General features: G+C 39.3%; 1 protein-coding gene across 5 annotated transcripts in view; it reads right to left on the bottom strand.

Annotated features, from left to right (window-relative positions):
- Positions 1-23923, bottom strand: part of ECPAS (Ecm29 proteasome adaptor and scaffold) — a 96998-nt gene that overhangs the window by 46058 nt on the left and 27017 nt on the right. For all 5 annotated transcript variants that reach the window (XM_044265145.1, XM_044265148.1, XM_044265144.1 and 2 more), the window contains 9 exons: positions 18875-18991; positions 17290-17408; positions 16001-16150; positions 12313-12481; positions 9577-9716; positions 6238-6319; positions 3632-3751; positions 832-917; positions 520-598 (listed from right to left, as the gene is read on the bottom strand). In XM_044265145.1, the coding sequence (XP_044121080.1) occupies positions 520-598; positions 832-917; positions 3632-3751; positions 6238-6319; positions 9577-9716; positions 12313-12481; positions 16001-16150; positions 17290-17408; positions 18875-18991 (1062 nt within the window). The remainder of the gene's footprint in view (positions 1-519; positions 599-831; positions 918-3631; positions 3752-6237; positions 6320-9576; positions 9717-12312; positions 12482-16000; positions 16151-17289; positions 17409-18874; positions 18992-23923) is intronic.

The following is a 23923-nucleotide window of genomic DNA, read 5'->3' as shown; positions in this document are numbered from 1 at the left end:
ATTCAGCCGAACTAATGAAGATAGTAAGAGTGACACAGCAAGGACAAAGGGGATTCAAAAACCTACATTCCAAAGAATCCTCATCCCACTTAGCTCAAGGAATCAAAAACTTACTGAATGCATGTTTTTACAGAATTTTGAATGGTAAAAACTCAGCCCTTAAGAATTAACACTATTTCTAAATATAAGCAAACCCAAATAAACATCCATATGGAAACCAATCATAAAATAAAATGTAATTCTTTCCATTCCATTTTTGCACAGTGCCTAAAAGCAGAATAAAATGCAATTGCTTTAAAAGATGTTATTTAAAGAAGCAATAAGACCCCTCAAAATTCATACTGTATTTTTAACACTTAATTCCAAAAGCAAAAAAGCAAAAGATGGCAGTAATTTCTGAAATTGATGGAAAAATAGCCAACTATAACTAACTAAACAAACATGTAGACCAGAAAGGTTGATAACAGAAAATACTTTAAATATGAAACATCAATAGTGTTTAAAAGACAAGTCACTTACTTCTTTATATTCATTGATTAGCTTGGTGAGGCCATTCAAAAGCATTGGACCTAATGGCTTAATCTTGATTTCTGGGCAACTTTAAAAAAATAGCACACATACACAAAGCAAGATAAAAATCTCATTATTAGCATATCTTTTCAGATGATGACTTAAAATAATTAGAAACACAACTGAAATAATCTAGTAAAACCTAAATTTTTTTTAAGATGAGCAAACACGGTTTCTTTTTGGGTAAGGAAAAAATACTCGAATCACTTGATCACTCCAATAGCTTGAAATTTTACAGTCAGATAGTTTCAAAAAACTTACGTTATACAAATGTGATGCACAAACTGCAGGGATAATGTCCTCAATTTTGAATTTGTATTTGTACCAAAAAGTCCGTCATACACCACCTATGAGAAAGGGACAATGTCAAGAACACCAATCTGTAATAGCAATTTGCTATTCTCAGATATTAGTCAGGATTCAACAGCAGATCTTGGGCAGTACCTGATTGTTATTCAAAATTAACGCAGTTCTTTTTAATACAGATAATCATTTTAGCCGACCAACATAGCTCCAATCAGGAGTCTATGGAATAACAAACACAGTGGTTGATCAGGACAGTCTGCAAAACTTGTGGATCTACCAGCAGAAACAAGAGTTCACAGCAGGCCCTCAGTCTGCCACTTCATATCACAGAGGCGACAGGAGCAGATAAAGTCACTCTGGCTCATTAAGTACATGGAGTCAGCCATTCCTAACAAATTATAATAAAAGCTTCATGAAAAATGTCAAGATTCAAGCATTCTACACATGTAGTCAGGATAGAGGTGCTCCATATATTCTGTAATCACGCCTAGATGGCCAAAGACCTTGCAGGTGAGCCCTGTACAGCATCCAGAAGGTTCAGATATTAGACAGCAATGTCGAAGAAATCTAAATTCCTCAAATTCCCACCTTCTATGGGACAGATAGTCTTACACTTAGAAAAAAAATCTCCTCACATTGGTTCCGAAAACTACTAGCAGTATTCTGATCTTACTTAACAATGCACGTGACTGAACAGGACTGAGCCCTGCTGGGTAACCAACTCTAGCCAGGCACTGCAAGATACAGAGAGACAAGCATTGCTCCCAAGACACCCGATCTCCTTGGGGATCAAAATGTACATACATTAAAAATGATACAGAACAATACGTGATCACATGCTACCTTAATCGGAAAAGACTTCTAGAAAATTTATCTGATAATTCTATATTATATAGAATAATATGGTAAGGTAGAAGATGAATTAATCAGAATACGAATGTTTTATCAGAAAAAATAAAATTCATGGTGCACCTATTATTTGCAAAGGATTATGCTGGGTATTTTCCTAAGTTCAAAATTAAGGTAAGGTAATATGTGCCTAGTTAAAGCCACTGGTATCAAGAAAGAAGACGCTCACAAATGATACCTTGAAGGATTTCTATGACTGATAAGTGGGGAAGACGAGGGGTGGGGCCAATTACATAGGAAAACAGTAATGTAATCATCAAAAATGAGAACAGAAAGAATGTGTGGAGGGACAATGAGTTTGTCTTTGAATACACCACATTTTAGCCAGATTTATTTTGAAAACATATAAATAACTACAAAGAAAGTACACATCCACAGGACGTCTATGAATATTTTGTCCCAAAATTCTAGCTACTTATCATGTAATGTGTTACTACACAAAATTTTCTGAAGCAAAATTATCAACACTACCTGGGGAACAGTGCTTGCAAACACCAATAATGAAAAAGAAATGAGAGAAGCTCTGTGATAATTTTACATTTATGAGAGACACAGAATACTTCAAAGTCAAATATCAGAGTGCCAGGTATGGGGAATAAAAGTTTTATCATCAAGGAGGAGGAGCAAGTAGCTACTTCAACAAAATAAGCCTTAAAGGGGAGAGATGCTACGTCCTCCATACAATGAGCGCGATGGGGAGTGTTCTCACTTTGGGACTGAAAAAGAGGAGTGGCAGGAAGTGGGAACATTTCAGGTGGTGGCGTGCTGGAGTGAATCCTGAAACCTGAGTAGAGGTTTACCAGGCTAAAGGGGGAAGGGGAGCTCTGCCAAGCAAAGGGAGCATCTCGAGCAGAGACACAGAGCCATGAAAACAGTGTCTTTAAAGAAAACAATCTTTTGTTGGAGCCTAAGGTACAGGGTAAGGGAGTGGTGAGAGAGGAGACCAGAAGAGAAGCAACTGCTAAGCCGTCAGCAGTTACCAGGAGCGTGGTAACTGAATGAGTCCTAGCCACTGCGCGCTCAACTTTCTATGATCCCATTCAGGCTTTATGATAGTGCTCTGAGTAAGCTATTGTATTACACCCATTTTACAGATTTGAAAAAGACTTTTTTTTAAGAAAAACAGAAAAAGAAAGAAAAACACACACACACAAAAAAACCCTGAGGCTTATTTAGGATCTACAGCAAATAACTATGACAAAATTTTACTCCAATTTCTCTGCTACCTGAGCTTAGCTGGGCACCACTTGGATAAAAGGTAGGAGCTCTGGCAGAGGGACTGGTGTCCCATAAGATCAGAGTACAAGCATTTCCAACCGCAACAGAAGCTCTGGTGGCAATAGAGAAAATAGACTGTCTTTCAAATGAGAGGAAGGGAAACAAGATCGATACTGTGATGACCAAAATGAGAAGGGACAGCCCCAATTAACATCAGCATTAGGTAAATGGAGATAAAGACATTAAGGAGGCAGAATTCAGAGAATTTGGCCACTGCCAATACATAGGGGTTCTGTTAAGGATGACACTTGATAACTGAATTTTTCCACTAAACTGACCACCAGAAACTTGGTTGCCTAAGAAAAACATTTTTGGAGAAGAGCCACCCAGAAAGCACTGGTTTAAAAGGACAGTCATCATACATTTAAGTTGAATGTTTAAAAAAATTTTTTTTAAATTTTAACCATGTCTGCAGCTAAACCTGAAATAGAAAAACAAGATGGAATCTCATTAAACTTGTTACATATATCAACATACCTCCTGAATATCCATTAATGCAGTTCTTTCTGCAATTAAACAGACATAAGAGTTGTAAACAGTCCATCTTTCTCTGGAAAGAATGAATTACCTGGATGTTAGCTGGGAACGTTTCTGCAGCTTGTCTAGAACGAAGGAGATGTGGGACAATCTTTAACTTAACCCTTGTGCTGACAGGGTCCCTCTTCAGCTCTGGTTTCAGAACTGCTCCCTGTGAAAAATGTTTAATTTTAACTCAGCAGTTCAGAATTACTCTTCACTGAAAAGAGTCATGAGAGAGCCTCTAAATCAGTGTCTCTCACACTTTTGTTTCAAGATTCCTTTACACTCTTACGAACTACTACACACTCTGAAGAGCTCTTGCTACCCTGGAACACCTATCAATATTTGCTAATTTATATGAAAAAATTTATAAGAGAAATTTTTAAAGATTCATTTAAAATTATAATGTTAAATAATAAATAACAAATCCATTTATACATTTTCATAAATAACATATTTTTAAGAAAATTTACTATATTTTCCCAAACAAAAAACTGTACTGAGTGGCACTGTTTCTCATCTTCTATAAATATCTTGTCTGTCCACCTTAATAGAAGAGAGCTGGATTCTTTTATCTTCTGCATTCAGAAATCTGTTCTGGTATGTTGTGTTGGTTAAACTACATTTAAAAAAAAAAAAAACTGTCACGGGGCGGGGTCAAAAAAAAAAAAACAACCCAGTTTCATAAAGATACGTGTTTGGAAAAATGGGGATGATTTTAGCCTTTTTGGGTAATTGTAGATATTCTTTGATACTCCAGCAAAACTTAATAAACAACAGTTTCTTAAAGGCGTTACAATTTGGATTTCACGGAAGTATCACGGAACTTTTACATACTCTTATACTAAATTCCACTGATCTATGTTGCCCACTGAATGATCCCCTTACCATTGTAATGCTTCTGTAACATCATTGGTCATTTGGAAAATACTGGCTCATGAGTTAAGCAACCATTTCATTATAAAACATTTTTTTTTTAAATCACATGTTATTATCACCACCAATCTCATCAGAAAAATCTCAAAATGTCAGGCTCATTGTGATGGACACAAGTTTCCCTAAATTCTAATGTCTGCTTGAAAGTCAAATTTTTACCACTGCCCATGAACCACAGGAATTGTTTTTCTTGAAGCCTCATTTCTTCAGTTTAGAGAACATTTGCCAGATAGCACCTCAATAGCCACACTTTCTCAGTCTACAAGTAATTTTTACTGCTTCATCAAACATTATTTTTATTTTTTTTTTTAAGATTTATTTACTTATCTTAAGAGAGTGAGAAAGAGCATGCATGAGAAGGAGGGGCAGCAAGACAGGGAGAGAGAACCTGAAGCAGACCCCACGCTGAGCACGAAGCCTGAAACAGGACTTAATCCCACGACCCGAGATCACAACCCAAGCAGACACCAAGTATCTGCTGCTCAACTGACTGAACCACCCAGGCGCCTCATCAAAGATATTCTTAAGTAAAGCGGAGTTTCATTTTCACTCTCTCCATGTTTTTCTTTACTCTTTTCTTTCTTTCTTTTTTTTTTTTTTTTTTACCGTGAGTTCTGACAGTTAAGAACACAGTAACTACTAGTACTATTCAGTGACACAGTTTGGTTTATGTGAGGACCCAACAGTGACACCCACCATTGTTTGCACAACACCACTGCAAATATCAACACGGTAAAAAAAAAAAAAAAAAAAAAATCCCTATGACCTGACAAGGGTGCACGAACCACATTCTAGGAACCACTGATCTAATCAAACTCTTCTGTTTTCTCCACAAAGAATATGAGGCCAAGTAAAGTTCTGTGATTAGCCAAATCTCTCCTCCCTAGTACAATGATGTGTAGCCACTCAAGGACTAGAATCCAAGGGGAGGCTCCCAATTCCCAATTCACTGCTCTTTCTGCCACATCACACTCAATTTAATCTAACTGGAAATAGTATGATGGGGAGGAGGGAGATTATGATTCTTAAAACAAATATTTATGGTTGAAAAAGCAAGCAAGAAAACATATAATCCTTATATGTCTGGATTTGAATGTGGACACACTTTTAAATATAGTGAACTAAACAATTTAACTTATTAAGCAAACACCTTACTTGGAGGCTTCAGAAGAACCCACCTACTGTCCTAGATTTTAGACCAGAGGTCAACAAACCACCCAGCGGGCCCATCTGTCTTGATAAAGCCTATGAGTTAAGAATAGGGTTTATGTTTTCAAATGATTTTTTTAAAAATCAAAAGAACAGTATTTCAGGATATGTGAATATTATATGAAATGCATGTTTCAGTAACCATGAAGCTACAGTGGCATCTGGCCACGCTCCTCATGTGTTGCCTACGGCTGCTTTCATGTTCGGGCGGAGCTGAATGGTTGCTGCCTCAGAACCACATGGCCAGCAAAGCCTAAAAACTCGCAGTAAAAGTGTGTGGAACCCTAATCTAGACAGTGTATCATCATTTAAGTATAGGAATTGAAACCAGCTCAAATAAACTGGTTACCAGACTTTAATCCATCCAGATAACATGGCTTAAAACTAGTATTTCCTACAGTCTAGGTTCAGCATAAATCAAAATAACTAGGAGAAAAAGTTCAAATATATCGAACTCATGTCAACCAAATGCTTTTGATGATGATGTGAGAATAAACCAAAGCAACCTACCTCTTTTGTCTTCAGTGGTATATCTCCAAGGTATACCTTGTACATCTTATTAATGATGGCAGGATTATTCCAGTCAATCAAGCTACAGAAGGTTTCAACACAGCTTGTTAAAATTATTTGTTTTGTCCCACTTCAATGATTTCAAACAATACACAGCCCCAATATTTGTTACCAAAGGAAAACATTAGAAATACACAAATGGAACTGAGCAGCTGACATTGTAGAAGAGAAGGAAAGGGATTAATTCAGACCAACCTTAGTTTTTAAACAGAAATACAGCAAGTCGCTTATCCCACCCTGATTCAACAGGTCATTACACCCATGGCCCAACTGGACACCCACACAAGAAAAATGGACTGTATTTCACGCTCAAGGCCAATGCCATGGAGCAGTTTGGACAGGGCACAGCTATAGTACACTTGTTCAAAGAGAACTGAGGCAAGCGTCCTTCTTCTGTTGAATTTACCTGGAAACCCAAAAGTGATAAGGAAAGTGACCCAAAAAAAAAAAAAAAAGAAAAAAAATCTATCCATTAAAGCCTCAACCCTAAGAAGCTGGCGGCCCATCCCATTTCTCTTACACTTTGTCACTATGATCCCCAGCCAATCTCTCTTCCTTCTCGGCCAGCGCGTATTTGCAGTTTCCTCACCTAATTCTACACAGCAGTCCTGCTGCCGTTAGTCCTACTTAGGTCCCGCCGTCAGGTGAATTAGGATTAGGGAACGGCACTCGCCCTCCGCGGCAGCCCCTCTCAGTCACATTACAAACCTAGCAGTACTGCAATCCTGGCTTGACCCGACCCGTGAGATGTGCCACACTACCTTCTCGCGCTGCTTCTGCTTCCAAGCTACACTCTGTCTGTGCAAACATCATTCTGAAGCTGCTCTCACAGGTTTTCTCATCCATCTCTACTTTCACAGTTCATCCATCTGCCTCTTCCTCTGAGAGCCACAAGGCCCCTCTCCTGGAAGATGTTCCACCATTCTACTGTAATCTGCATTCACCTACACTCTCCTCAGATGACCACTACTAACTAATCCTCAAGCTCCACCTTTGCTTCCCTTCAATATGTCAGGTGTAGAGTTTTTTGACAACACAAAGACACTTTAGTAAAACTTAACTATAAAAACAAACTAAAAACTAATAAGGACAATTTTCACTGTTTGCTCTATTTTTTCAAAACCCTTGCCATCTTTCTAGTTCGATTATGTTTGTTGTGAAAATTCAGAAATGTACAGAAATTTATAATCTGTATACCATATCCCTCTCTATTCCTTTTCAGTAACCACTAATTTGGGTGTATCTTTTTCTACAGTTCTTTCTTATGCATGTAAAGCTGGTAGATGGTACAGCAGGTAGGCAGGTAAAAAAAAAAAAAAAAGATCGAAAGAGAGATGTATCACTTAAACACACACTTCAGGATTTTTCTTTTAGCAAAATGGGAAAATATCTACATATGGTTCTCAGCTTCCTTTTTACCTCTTAAAAATGTTAAACTCCTCTTATGAAAAAATGCACGTTTATTCTACCAGACAAAATCCAAACGAACTGGAATACTTCAGCACCACATTTATTATTTCTTTTTTTTTTTAAGATTTTATTTATTTATTTGACAGAGAGAAATCACAAGTAGATGGAGAGGCAGGCAGAGAGAGAGAGGGAAGCAGGCTCCCCGCTGAGCAGAGAGTCCGACGCGGGACTCGATCCCAGGACCCTGAGATCATAACCGGAGCCGAAGGCAGCAGCCTAACCCACTGAGCCACCCAGGCGCCCCCACATTTATATTTCTAACAATCCGATCCACTACATGCTGTAAAGAATGAGGCCAGCTCAAACACAATGAGAAGTTTTCAAGAAAGATTTTTTGATACTTCGAAACCAAACAAATTCTTTGAAAATGATACCAGGAGGACGCAGTTATAAGCAGCATGAAGGAATTTTAGACTTGGGGCAGGATGTTAAAGTGCAATCTAGTCCAGCTTTCTTATTCCTCAGAGTTCAAGGCCTGGCGGGCTACAGGAGCCTTGGTGCACTCCATCAGTGACAGGCGTGACCAGGATTAACCCCAGGACATTGTGCTCCTCCCCTGGGCTGCCTCACCTGCTCTCTAAGGTACTACAAAGTTACCTTCCTCACTAGGTTAAAACTACTTATATCGTTTTCTGGGGATTTGAAGGGGAAAAACTACAATATATGCACTCCACTGCCTTTTAGCATGTTATTACGTTAAACATTAAAACAAATGAACACAACCCTTCCATAACTGTGATAGTTTTCAAGTAACTTCAATTTCTTGTGTTGTTTTTAAGTCTTCCCACATCTCCAGTTTTACATCGGTACACATTTTTATTCTGCTGGATTCATTTGCCATTATTTGGGGACAATTTACACACTGATTTATTACTTTCATAATTATTTTGGGAGATATATAATATTCCATATAGAGACACAGTTAATTTACTTAACTACTTCCCTAGAGTGGAAATTTGAATTTGTTTCCATTTTTCTTAAAATTACAGGAAATGGCATAATGAGCAAATCTATAACATTTTTCTAAATATAATCTTTTTCTTTTGAATGACTCTCTTAGGATAAATTCCCAGAAGATTTAAATAAAGGTTATAAATATTTTTATGATTCATTACATACTGCAAAGTGCTTTCCAAAAATTATTTCAGTTTATAATGCCAATCAACAGAACGCAGAAACAGCAATTTCAACAGAAACTTAAATGGAGTTTCAACTGTTACACAATTTTATTTACCAATGGGTACGAACTGGTACATGAGTGTTTCATTCTGCACTGATTTGATTTCTCACACAAAACATTTTCTCTGAGCCTATTACTATTCGTGTTTTCTCCTGTGTGAATTAAGATTTATTCAGCATATCTTTTCATCGTTATTTAGCACCTCTCTACAAGAGACCTGTTTTTTTACCGTATTAATCATAACACCTACAAGTCCTTTATTAAAAAGCAATCGTAAATGGTTTGACACAGAGGAAGAATCAAAAATGAATAGCTTCTGGGCTTTGACATTCTTCTTAACATATGTTCTTTAAGTGCATTTACCGAGACAACAAAGGTCTCACTTCTCATGGTAACATCTCTAATACATTCCAGTTTTAAACTGCTTTTCCAAACAGCTTTACTTCTTTTGTCTTATACAGAATCCCACTCCTAAGCAAACTGTCTTTATTACAGCTCAGGTAGATTTCAGTATTTCATAACCGCCTAAACTGAACGTCTCATTACAGAAAATCCTGAAAGAATAAACATGAGCTTCTAGAAATATGGCCTCTTTTCATTTTTTAAAGGGGAAAAGGGAGGTAGTTTACCTTTGCTTGCTTTTTAATTCTAGGTCCGCTGCTGTCGCCACACTGTGGCGTGTGTCACTAGAAGCAATCACCAGGTGGAGAACAGCTTCAAGTTCAGGCACCTGTTCAGCTTCTATGAACTTCACTATACCCAATTTGCACTGCAGATAAATGAAGGGAGGGAGAAACAGTGATCAATGAGACAAACACCACCAACCAGAAATTAATAGCAACAACAGTAGCAGCTCCTGTTCAGGCTTACAATGTGCCAGGGAACTGTATGTAACATACATTCACTGATTCATTTAACCCTCACAATTTATGACATAAGTAACAGTTCATTTTTCTGATGAGGAAACTGAGGCGAGGCTTAAGAGATTAAGACATATAGTAAGTGATGAAAACAAGATTCAAACCCAAGTTTCTCCAACTCGAAGACCATTACGATACACAGCCTTCCTACTTAGGTTACAGTCTCTCTAGAATGATAAAGCCTTGAACTGAAGTCCAAATTTGGAGCCTGCAGGTAAGAGAGTGGTACATTATGAATAGAGGGCTCCATGGATTGTTTTGACAGTTCAAAAAGAACTAAACCACTAGAGTTCCACTCTGTTTTTAACATATTCATTCAGTCCTCAATATTCTTACAGACTGAAAACAATAGGGTTTCAAACACACTCTAAGTCAAGGCAAGTGAAATTTTAACCGAACAGTATTCAGTCTAACTGAATGGCTAAAATGAAACACAGACTGAAGAGGAATTCTAATTAATGTGAAGGAGCTATGAATTTCACAACAAAGAATTCTATTTAGGACAAATGTACCTGAAAACTATCTTTACCTTTAGAAATCAGTTACATACTAGTTCTTATGCATATGAATCTTGATTGAGAGAGCTTATAATTATTAAATAACAACAGATGCAATTTTAAAAAGTATATAAACAGATCATAAAATGCTTGCCTTCCCTCCCCTTGTTCAATACAACTTACTGTGGCAAGAGCTACAAGAGAAAGAACTCAAATATTTACTGAAGCTACAGAAGAACAGTTATGGAAACTAACTACATGAAGATATAAACAAAAAAATGTGCAAAGAAAACTGAAAACAGTACTAATGCCCATCAGTAGAAGACTAGGTAAAATCTTGTGTGGTTTACACATAATTTTACATAAACATTCAAAAAGATGACTTTTTTAAAAACTTTACATATTTTTAAATGAAAAAAGCAAACCAAAAATACTGTATATATGTAAACGTATGTAAATGTAACATATAATATGTAAAAGTTTTTGTAAAACTGTACTTATATATATACGCACAAACACACACACACGGAGTCGGCTGTAGATGAATGACAAACTAGGGTGGCAGGATTCCAGGTAATTTTTAACTTCTCTTTATGATATTCTGTAAGCTTGAATCTTTACATTATCATAATTTTGTCATTAGAAAAAATAAAAGCCATTTTTATTTAAATAAAAACAAAATTTTCTTTCATCCTTGAAACTAAATGGTTCATTAGGTTCACTAGACTATAAAATTGACAAAAAAAACATGGAAAGGCCCTTAAGTATTAGCAAATAATTACCAACACAAGATTACAATTTAATGTTAACAATTATTCTCCAGCACTTGGAGCTTGAGCCCTCAGAGAGGCCTAGCTTCAAAGCCTAGTACTAGAAGTGAGACCAAGGTACATCTCAAAACCTCACTTCCTTTTACAAAATGAAATGATTTCTCTACCTCCTTGGGCTGCTCTAAGAATTAAATGAGACAAGGTATTCAAAGTGCTCAGCATAGTATCTGTCAAATAGTTCACACACAAAAAAGAGTAACTACTATACTATTTACCTTTCTTTCTTACTTACATCATGGTTGAGGAAGGGGTGGGGGGAGGAAGATCTATAAAACATGAAGCAAATCTAATCAAACATAACCCTAGCCGAACAAATCATTCTATAAATTCGCAAGTGGAAGCAATGCCCCACTTGCCTTTTTCCCTCTCCTGGGGAACACTGTTTTTTGATCAGTGGTCCCTTACATTCCCAAAAAGAAAAAATATCAGATCAATTAGACTGCCACGGAGAGATAAAGGAAGGATTGGAAGACTAACCCATGTTGCTTGAATTCCAAAATAATTACATACTGATCTCATCTGTTCTTCCCTGAGGTGCCTGATGACACAGACACAGTGAGGCAACTTCTCTGTAGAGCACCAGTCTTTTTTAAAAGCTGCTCAGAGAACATCTGTGTCCTGTTTAAATCCAGAATAAAATGCTTAATGCCAATTTTTAAATTCCCAGCAAGAAATATAAAAGGGAGTCATGCTTTTCCCCCATATTGTCACATGTGAGTACAGGAGTTCCTCACTTTAAACAAAATGTACAGCCCTAAGAAGCTGAATAATCTAAGATAAATTGTATTTTAACTGCACCAAAACAGCTAGATTATTAAACCTACAATCAAAAGCGAAAATGAAAGAAGCTAAGCATACTCCGTTTCTAAGCGGGCTGTATTTTACCCTTGAACCATGTATGCAGTGAAGAGCACTGAAGAGCACTTCCCACTCCTCCCTTTCCCTGGGGCTTTAACAAGTAAATGCCACGATGAAGAGAGTACATTAGGTCAATCGGCCGTTGCAAAGCTATTTCATTAGAGAGAATGAGCACATGAGAACTACGGCAGACGTGCTTCTGGGGACCTCCTCAGGCTAGCGTACCGGGGCAAATTCCAGTATGAACAAAGCAGTGATACCTGTTCCAACTGTTCAGGAGTCCACGGGTTATCACCAATAACTCGCTTAGCTGCGTAAAAACTCATTCCTGGGGGAGGCTGTGGTATGCCAGAACTTCCCCCACTATTTGAAGAAGAACCCTGTCCTGAAGATGAATTTTGGCGACTCTGGGATTCACTTAACACATATCTGAAAGGGAAAGAGAAATTTAACCTCCCTATTGAAACACATACATAAACATTTACATGCACATTTAATACATTCAATTATATACTTTTCTCTCAGATATTTTTTCTAGAATACTTGAAAGTAAAATTTCATCATAAAGAAAAATTCTGAAGGTATCCAAAAAAGGGTATTTACATCTTTAGCAAATTAACCATGAGTCCATCTGTTCAGCTTAGTTACAAATGAACTATTACAGTTACCAACAATGAATATAAATATTTTGCTCTCAGTCTATAAACAACCCTTTAAGAGCTGTTTGGACCTACTACACTTTGAGTTTTAAGTTGACAAATAGAAAGATTAGCTGACTGTAAGAAGGGCTAAGAAAAAAAAAAGCAAAACATATTCTAGATCCAAAGCACAGAACATCTATAGTCATCCCTATTTTTGTTAAAGTTGCAATTCCCCTTTAATTCTCCTTATATTCCTGCATTAGAAAACCCACTGAGGGACGCCTGGGTGGCTCAGTTGGTTGGGCAGCTGCCTTCAGCTCAGGTCATGATCCCAGGGTCCTGGGATCGAGTCCCACATCGGGCTCCTTGCTCGGCCAGGAACCTGCTTCTCCCTCTGCCTCTGCCTGCCTCTTTGTCTGCCTGTGCTCACTCGCTTTCTCTCCCTCTGTCTCTGACAAATAAATAAATAAAATCTTAAAAAAAAAGAAAAAAGAAAACCCACTGAAACCTCCAAACCATTTATCACACAAGCACATTAACATCCCAAAAAGAAAAAAAAAAAAAAAATCAAAGAGGAAAAGCCAGATTGATGAGCTTCTCCCACTGTATATTCAAAGCCCTTTGTAGCTACTTATTAATTTACCATCCTATCTTCATTTTTAGCTTCTATAAATTAAAAATAAATTTCTGATAAATTCATTTTGATCCGGTTAAACTGGCATTTCTCATCTACAAAATAAAAATTTTGAAAAAAAATTTAACTCAGGTCCCTTAAAACTCTAAAATTCTATGCTAATGAATTATCAGACTGGATATTAAAATGAAATACCCATTATAATAAAAATTAAAAATAACACTTAGATCCTGATGGCATAGTAAATTATTCCACATAAGTTATATGCTATATCCATTCAATCTTAAATCCATCTATTAAGAAAACTATTAAGAGGGCGCCTGGGTGGCTCAGTGGGTTAAGTCGCTGCCTTCGGCTCAGGTCATGATCTCAGGGTCCTGGGATCGAGTCCCGCATCGGGCTCTCTGCTCGGCAGGGGCCTGCTTCCCTTCCCCTCTCTCTGCCTGCCTCTCTGCCTACTGTGATCTCTCTCTGTCAAATAAATAAATAAAATCTTTAAAAAAAAAAAAAAAAGAAAGAAAGAAAAAGAAAACTATTAAGAAATCACTTTAATATTTTTATAAAAGTAAGCCAAATTCCCCCTGGTAAGAAAAACTAGACTGAGTACATTATGTGCCTAAGTTAAATTTGGATTTGGTAAGAAAAACTGGATTGAGGACATTATGTGCTAAGTTAAATCTGGATTTCCAAGTTTATTTACCAAAGCCATCATCACCTGCCAATTCTGGCTGCCTCCTAATTTAACAACTAGAAAAAGGAGGTTTTTAATTTCTAAGTTAAAGCAAGACTGGTGGCAGTAAGTAATTGAATCAGTAATTACTGAACAGCTAACATGATGCAAAACACCAAATACCTTCTAAGCACAAGACCGAAGAATACCAGGTGGTGTAAGACGGAGTCTCTGCCGTGTGCAGCAGGCTGACGTAATAACATACGTCAGCATTCGACATGCTATCGCATGACAAAGAAACCACTGAGAAATAAGAAATGACAGGACACGTACTAGAAGTGAACAGGTAGAGATAGTGGAAACGTTTCAAGATCTGGAAAATAAAGCCACCAAACTAGAGAGGTAGGAGGGGAGCAAATTGGAATTGTCCTCTTGTGTCTGGATGAGGGGACAGAGGATAGGAGGCTGCACATGCTAAGATGATAGTACATAGTACACTTTCGATCAGGGAAGAAACATAATGAAAGCAGCATTTTAGATAAACATCTCTGGCAGCAAGACAACCTAGAAAGTAAGTAGCCTAGAAGCAGACAGATCATAACCTGGGCCACTGGAGCAAGGGATCAGAGCTAGATAAAACAGCTCTTGAGGGGCACCTGGGTGGCTCAGTGGGTTAAAGCCTCTGCCTTCGGCTCAGGTCGTGATCCCAGGGCCCGGGGATCGAGCCCCACGTCGGGCTTTCTGCTCCGCGGGGAGCCTGCTTCCTCCTCTCTCTCTCTCTCTGCCTGCCTCTCTGCCTCCTTGTGATTTCTCTCTCCGTGTCAAATAAATTTTTAAAAAATCTTTAAAAAAAAAAACAACAGCTCTTGACTTCAAGGAGTCCCCAATCTATTAGGGAGGACGGACATGTCAGGAGTATGATAAAAACACAAAGCGGCAATGAAGACGGATGGTTAGTGTAATAAGGACCCGGTAAACAGTGTTCTCTGCCCAGAGCAAGAAATTTATGTCAGAGACACACACAGCTGGCATTTAAGTTAGTTTGAGTTGCTTTTTCAAAGCAGCTGTTTTGGCTGTTGTTTTCTTTCTTTCTTCCCTTCTTTTCTGATGGGCAGGCATTCTCAACAGAGAGAACTGTATTCTCTTAAAACATGAAAGGCAAGGACGTAAGAGCACATGAACTACATGAGTGTATGTAACAAGTGAAAAATAATACCCCAAGGATTTTAAGATCTGGTAAGATCAAAAATAAGGAGATTTTAAAAATCAGGGATCCCTGGGACGCCTAGGTGGCTCAATCACTTAAGCAGCCGACTCTTGATTTCGGCCCTGGACATGATCTCAGGGTCATGAGATCTAGCCCCCCTCCCAGAGAAGTCTGTTCCTCTGCCCTCTCTCTGCCCCTCACCCCACTCAAGCACAAGTGAGCACCTGTGCACATGCACTCTTTCTCTGATCAATCAATAATCTTTACAAAAATAACAAATAAAATAAATAAAAATCAGAACTCCCTCTGGCAGTGTAGAGAGTTTTGGAGAACAGCTGGTGAGAAAGTCATGACAAGAGCTGAGCGGAGATGAAACTAGCCCACAGCAGGCAGCAGGGAGAGTGGTTCTGGGACGAGACAAGAAGAGAAGGGGTATTACGGGGCTGGTATTAGCAACAGGGAAAAGGAAAGCTGGAGGCAGTTTATAACTGTACACCGACATGGCTAACAGAACCGTCACAGCACTGACAGCGATTAAAGAACAGGAACTATTTTTATGGGGAAAGACTAATTTCAGCTGGGACAGGCTGAGTCTGAAATCCTAACAGCAGCTCCCCACCTGTAAGGTCAAGAAGCAGTAGGGCTGGGGTTTAGAAGAGGTCAGGGCTGCCACAGAAAGGAAAATCTGAGCCATAACCATTTTCAAGTGAAAGCTGAATCATTTACAATAGCATTTAACCACACACCGTGAAAGCAGTCAATACCAAGGTCACTGGGATTTTATTTTGGAACCTACCCATAAGGCATCAGAAGGACATCGAGCATGAAGTCCAAAAGCAGCTGCACAGTCTTTGGTTTCTCAGCAAGATTAAACGGAGAAGCTGATTTTGATGATTCAACAGGGTATTTCATGTGAAAAAGGGTTGGTATTAAAAGATGCATTAAGCTGAAAAAACAATTACATTTATTGCAACTACTTTAAAAATAAGGGCTTTATACACGTAAATAACAGACAGAACAAAAATCACATAACAAGAAGTGGCAAGTGTAGCAAGGGCTACCTACTTTCAAAACCACCAACTTACAAAGTCCTAATCCAGGAACTGGCCTAGCTTTGTTACTGAAAACCCGGTACACTGAGTGATGACTGCCATTCAGCCAATCCGGCTCATCACCAAAAACACCGGGGAAAAAATTGTACATAAAATGCCCTCAGAGTCAGTATCTAAAGTTACCAAAAGAGATTTTCTATTAAACTTTAGGTATAGTTCAACTTATAACATGTTCCTTCAATAATTTTTTTTCTTTTCTACAGTTAATTTAAACAAAGTTATTCTAAATCTAAAGAAATTAAAAACCGATCAATTTAACCAATATTTTGAATATGAAAACTCCCCGTGTGAACTTATGTAACACAGTTTCAGTAACTCCTTCTTTCACTACACATGAAAACTTCAAAGAGTTCTTGCACTGTTTATTAACTTTATTTGTAAAGATCTGTACTGTAGTCTCTCTTTTAAAAATACAAGTGCTCTAAAAAGCAAAGTAAAACCATCATTTAACTCCACCTTCCCTCCACAGCTTGTGCGCTCTTCGCAATGATGCTCACCACGATCAGGCTACACTACAGAACTCTGAGCCAAATCTGAAACTGAGGGTGTTATCCCAACCCTTTTCACCCCTCCAATGCCCAGATTAATATAAATAAGTGATCCATCCGTTCCTTAAGAAAACGGCTCTAAAACTTCCTGTCCTCCAAGACAGAAATGTTTTGAGAAAAACCACTTTCTAACTAATTTGTGCATTCACATGAAATTAGCCTCTTCAAAATAATTGACAAAATAAATGCATCTAGACTGAGAAACATGTTGTTAGCTCTGCACACCTTTCAATATGCGCACATCAAGAAATCCGGTAATTACCCAAACAGTAACGTTGAGATAACACAGAAAACTCAATCATTTGTCAGCTAAATGAGCTCAAGCCTGCACATTAGCCCAAGCAAAACCAAATGTGTGACTCTACATTTGAAAGGTCGCTGTTGAGTCGTGCAGGTGGGAGACAAGGTCACTGAGGACACCATACCTATCCTGCTGTGGCTGAGGCTTCCCTTCCATGGCAGTAAGGAGCGTGGGGGCCAGTTCACATTGTTTTTCCACGGGGAGGCGAGGATAGCCCATCTTAACATAAATTATAGTAAAATTCTAACACAATGAGAGAAAAGCAAGTGAGCATGAAGGAAATACTCTAGGATTTCAATGAAAACAGACGGTTGATAACTTAGGGAGTTACATTATAACGAAGAAATCACATTCTCTCTCCACCTGTTGATCACATGTTTATTATGGCTTGATAAACTCTGACATCTCCGGAAGAATTCCAGCCCTACTTATGTAAAAACGCTCGCTGTGAGATGTGCTTCATGAGAGAGAGCATGATCTAATCTAAAGCACTCAGGCATACATATATCAAACATGTTTTTCCACTTTAAATACATACAATTTTGTCAATTATGCCTCAATAAAGTTGGGGGGGGCACACAAAAGTGCAATTTTCACTGAAAAGAAAAAGTCATCATTTGGCCTCTCTGAACCTCCATACTACATAGACACTAGCATCAGAGCTCCCAGCTTGTTGCCCCAATCCTTTCCAGCAAAGAGGAGACCACCTGGGAAATCCTAGGCTGCCATTTCACAACTGATTACTTCAACCGCCTTAGTACGCGGCAGCACTCTGGTTCCTCATTCCAGGATCTGACCAACGGAGGATGAACCAAGGGAAACCGAGTGCTGTGGGCATGACACCATCACTGGAATCCATACGAATGTTTGACTTTAAGCAAACTCATGAATGCATAAGATCTATGCATAAGATAAAGATCTGCTTTTCCAAAGGATTCTTCGCTTTAGAATAGGCTTCACGAGGGTATTCTCTGGAAGACATTCTATTTGGCACTTTTCCTGGCACACAATGTTTCTATTTGCTGGAAGAAAGGAGCATCTGTAATGAAGCTGTTATGTCCAGAGCAGCCACAGTAAAGATATCTGGCCCAGTAGGTGGCTCCAAAGGTTTGGAATCAGATGTCAGGTGAGCCTCAACAGATTCTGCCTCAATGATAGGAACAACAGGGCCACAAAATATCAGCTAACATCACGCAGCACCCACGTTTTAATACATCTACATTTCATGAAGATGACAATTTAACAGGAACATTTCTTACCAGGCTCCGTTACTTCACTTGTAAAAAGGATACCTTTCTGAATGTATTAGAAACAGAATTTTTAAAAACTCAGCTTCCTATCCTTGCCATTTATCCTTTCTTTTGCTTCTTCTATTATTGTTTCTTCATGCCCATATTGTATACCCCTTTCTTCTCTCTGTTCAGACTGGCTTCATATAACCTTTTACGAAGAATCAAATCACTCCATTGTATCAGCAAACCTGAGTAGTCATTTCACCAGTCTTCCTTTTGCCCAACGTAAATAACCATGCCTTATCCTGCTTCTACCACTTCAGTGGAAAAAACAGTCATTTGAAGAAAAACATCTTCTGTTTCCTTTAGAATTAGTCTAAAGTGAAATTCTAAACTTGCCCATATACTGATGACATCTAATAAATGTTAGGAGAGAAAACTCACTCTAAGTCGGACATACTCCAAGAGAACACTCACTGTGACAAAGGAGACTGCAGCAGGGTCCTGGTATTGAACCAATAGTGTCTCCACCGGGAGCTGTATTTTGGGGCGGCTTTTTATACGCTTATTCAGATGGACCAGCAGTTCCATTACCTAAACACAGAGAGATATGAACTGAAATTATTGATACCTTTTTTTAAAAAGATTTTATTTATTTATTTGACAGAAATCACAAGTGGGCAGAGAGTCAGGCAGAAAGAAAGAGGAGGAAGCAGGCTCCCTGCCGAGTAGACAGCCTGATGCGGGGCTCGATCCCAGCACCCTGGGATCATGACCTGAGCCGAAGGCAGAGGCTTTAACCCACCAAGTCACCCAGGCACCCCGAAATTACTGATACCTTTAAAACAAAGTCATTTCTCAGCCATTACTTAGGTTGATGAATAGTAGCTACTTTGTTCTCTTCAAGGACATAAATGTGATATCCCAGAAACAGAATTACAGTATTAGGGTCTTGTTCTAAAATGCTGTGTCCCCCAAAGCTGGGATCCCATATGAGCCTATACTGAGGCACAGCCCCAGAACCTTTGTGAACCATGCCACAAGTGGAATGTGTCTCCCTAAGACTCATCTGTTGAAGCCCTAATCCCCAGTTTGATGGTTTTAGGAGGTACTTGGGTTTGCCTAGTGTCATGGCAGTGGGGCCCCCACGATGAGACTGGGTGTCCTAATAAGGGGATGAAGGGATCCGAGTCCTGCTTCTCATCCCCTCATGAGGAGGCAGCAAGGAGGCTGCCCTCTGTCGACCAGGAAGATCCCTCCACAAGGAACCCGAGGTGTTGGCACCCTGACCTCGGACTCCCAGCCTCTGGAACAGTGAGAAATAAAGTCTATTCAAGGACCCAGTGTGAGGGCTTCGTTACAGCAGCCCAAATGGACTAAGACACACCGGGAACATGACAACACGAGAAACAGACAAGATACAGTGGGTTTCCAGAAAAGATTCTGCCAGATCAAGGAGGACTTAGGGAGGAAGTGACAGAACACTAAATCCTGACAACGAGATGAATTTCCAAGCAGAGAATCAGTCATAAGAAGGAATGAGGTCTAAAAGAATATAACATAGAGCATGTGACTGACACACAGAGTGATAAGAGATAAAAGCAAAGCCCAGATTATAAAAGGGCTCAGGTAAAATGCTGGAGAATTTTTACTATAATCTGAGGGTCATCTGATTCTACTAAAGAGCTTTAAGTAACAATGAGCAGATCAAGTGGGAAAAGAGAGAAGAGAGACTTTCAAGTCAATAATTCCTGTGGGTAGAAAGCAAAAACCACGGGCTTATGTCAAATGGCCCCGATCTTACTCTAAGAGTGAGATGATCTTGCTATGAGAGGTGAAGTAAGAAAGTGAGCATTGAAAAATAACATTTTTAGGGGCACCTGGCTCAGTCAGTTAAGTGTCTGCCTTTGGATCAGGTCATGATCCTGGAGTCCTGGGATAAAGCCCCACAAAGGGCTCCTTGCTCAGCGGGGAGCCTGCTTCTCCCTCTCCTTCTGACCCTCCTCCCTGCTGGTGCTCTCTCTCTCAATCTACCTCAAATAAGTAAATAAAAACTTCAGGGGCGCCTGGGTGGCTCAATCAGTTAAGCATCTGCCATCATGATCCCAGGGTCCTGAGATCAAGCCCTGCATCTCTCCTACTACCCATGCTTGTGTTCCCTCTCTCACTGTGTCTCTCTCTGTCAAATAAATAAAATCTTTAAAAAAAAAGGAAAAGAAAAGAAAAATAACACTTTTAGAAAGCCTTCCATGAGAAAGACTCAAGGATTTAAGTTATCTGTTCCACAGAGCCAGGCCTACACTATTCCCCATCATTTCTGTAATGTATGTTCTAGCCTCAAAGCAAGTATTAAAGAGAGTTATAGTGGGGCACCTGGGTGGGTCAGTCATTTAAGCGTCTGACTCTTGATTTCGGCCCAGGTCATGATCTCAGGGTGGTAGGATCGAGCCCTGTGTGGGGCTCTGCATGACATCTGCTTGTACCTTCCCTTTTGCCCCTCCCTCCACTTGGATGCACTCACACTCTCTAATACATAAATAAATAAATATTTTTAAAAAATAATTAACAAGGGGGCCCTGGGTGGCTCAGTGGGTTAAAGCCTCTGCCTTCAGCTCAGGTCCTGATCCCAGGCTCCTGGGATCAAGCCCCGCGTCAGGCTCTCTGCTCAGCGGGGAGCCTGCTTCCCTTCCTCTCTCTCTGCCTGTCTCTCTGCCTACTTGTGATCTCTGTCTGCCAAATAAATAAATAAAATCTTAAAAATATGTATATAAATAAATAAATAACGAGAGTTGTAGGACTATTCCTGGCAACAACAAAAACCAAATGAATCTAAAGCAATAATGCAATGTAAATTTTAAGAGTAACAACAAATCTATAATCTATGTCTGTTTATTTAATTATAACGAAATAGCTGACATTTATCCAACAGTTTCTGTACAGAACACACTTCTGTATAGCACTCTGCATTTCCTATTGGATTCTTAAAACAATCAGAGAGATGATACTATCATTTCTGTTTCAAAGGTGAGAAAGCAGATGCTCAGGGGACTGAAGTAACCTGTCCAAAGACACAGAGCCACCAGGTGGCACAATCTAAATCCAGAGCGTCCTTTTAATCTTTCTGACACTGACAGTTGAGCTCAGTTCATCTGAAGTGTCTGTCACCGCGAGACAGCCTTGGAACCACTGATACCTCACAGAGACCTAGAAACTTGCATTACCATACATGCTCAACTTCCTGACTCCAGACCTAAGATACAGCCAAAAGACAGGGGAAAAAATCAGGAGGAACCAGGCTCAAGAAACAGCCCTCTTCAGAGGCGCCTGGCTGGCTCAGTAGGTTGGGCCTCTGCCTTCCGCTCAGGTCGTGATCCCAGAGTCCCTGGATCGAGCCCCGAATCGGGCTCTCTGCTCAGCGGGGAGTTTGCTTCACCCCCCTCTCTCTCTGCCTGCCTCTCTGCCTACTTGTGTTCTCAGTCTGTCAAATGAATAAATAAAATCTTTAAAAAAAAGAAAGAAAGAAAAGAAACAGCCCTCTTCAAACAATCTAATTTAGGCTGAGTCCTGGAAGGACTCTATGGGAAATCATTAGTGACAATCATGCCCATAATCACATATTTTCTTTTCATGTTTAATTTTTTTATTTTAAATAAATTAATGACTTAATTCTTCTAAAAATATAATCATATTAAATATTAATTTCCTAAGTTCGGTTAGCCACTATCTGAAACTCTCTATAAACCCATAAAAATAAAAAAAATTTAAAAATTAACTGAACCGACCTTCCGTGGACAACTAGGTAACTGTTAACCCATCAGTAAACCTACAGGATCACCAGCCTCAGGTTTATGGTATCTTGTCTATATCAGTTCTTACTACTCATGCATTTATATTCATTTATTCATTAATAAATTTTTAATTGAAGTGTAACACATAACTAAAGTGTACAATTGAGAGTGCACGGCCCAATAAATGTTGATAAAATAAGCACACTAGAACCCTAAAAGCCCTATCTGTACCCCATGCTCCTCTGCTCGCTGCCCCCCCTTCCCCCAAAAGTTACCACTATCCTGACTTCAAAAACCATTATTTTTTTTTAATTTTATTTATTTGAGAGATAAAGTGTGAACAAGAGAGAGCACAAGCTGGGGAAGGGGCAGGGGAAGAAGGAGGAGTAGACTCCCCGCTGAGCAGGGACGGCTCCCCCCAACCGATGCAGGGCTTCATCCCAGGACCCTGGGATCATGAGCTGAGCCGAAGGCAGACGTTTGACCAAGTGAACTACCCAGGCGTCCCTCAAACACCATTTTTAAATTTCTGTAAATGGAACACATAAGGTAAACTCATGTGTCCGAATGTTTTATTCAACATCGTATCTGAGATTCAGCCAAGCTGTTGCTCACAGCAGTTCACTTTCACTGCCCTAGTAAGGAAATGCCACAATTTCGCCACTCTTCTATTGATGGACAGGAGATGGGCCCAGTTTGGGCTATTACGAATACTGCTATAAATATTCTCAGATATACCTTTAGTGTACATATATACATATTTCTGTTCTATATAAACTCAGCACTGGATATGCATCATGGAATACGCATACAATAAGCTTTAGAGTATTTCTAAACAGTTTTCCAAAATGGTTATACGAGTTTACACACCTACCTGTGAGAGCTCCAATCCAAACTTGTCAGCAAGTGGTACGGTCAGTCTCAGTAATTTCTAGCTATTCTAGCTAATTCTAATTCTACATTTAAAGTTGGCTATAGGGCGCCTGGGTGGCTCAGTGGGTTAAGCCTCTGCCTTCGGCTCAGCTCATGATCTCATGGTCCTGGGATCAAGTCCCGCATCGGGCTCTCTGCTTGGCAGGGAGCCTGCTTCCTCTCCCTCTGCCTGGCTCTCCGCCTACTTGTGATCTCTGTCTGTCAAATAAATAAATAAAAATTTAAAAAAAAATAAATTTGGCTATAAAGTAGAATTCTATCTAACAAACTTTGTTCTCCTTAAAATAGCAAATGTACTCTAATGATATGCACTAGAAATCTAAAACTTTTCTCTTACCCTCAATTTACCCACAAATTACCAGCTACCTTGCAGGATAGCCTGCAAAAATCACACAACTGAAAATCAATACAAGTTTTCATCAATCACAGAATTTCACGCATCACAATTATTTATACATGAGCTTTCAAATTGCTGCCCACTGGAGTCCCTGTTTCCTCTGCCCAATGCCTAACCTCTTATCCCTCCTATCACTGGGTGCACTGGGTGGTCCTCAGCTCCCTGAAGTCATCCCATGCTGTTCCAGCTGCGAACATCTGCACAATCTGCTGTGTCTTATATAATCTCCCCATCTTTCTGTCTGGCTACTCCCTACACACCACAGAGGCCTTCCTTACACCCCACATTCAGTTTAAATCAAGTCCTCAAATATATTCTCCCATAGAATCCCTTTCTATCTTGGCACTTACTACAATTTATAATTGGATGCTATCCGCCTCATCGTTTAATGCCTGTCTTCCCAACTAG

This window comes from Neovison vison, chromosome 9 (genome assembly GCF_020171115.1).
Source record: "Neovison vison isolate M4711 chromosome 9, ASM_NN_V1, whole genome shotgun sequence".
Classification (NCBI taxonomy): Eukaryota; Metazoa; Chordata; class Mammalia; order Carnivora; family Mustelidae; genus Neogale; species Neogale vison.
Note: the sequence above shows the minus strand (reverse complement) of the source record. Positions and strands in the feature narration are given on the sequence as shown.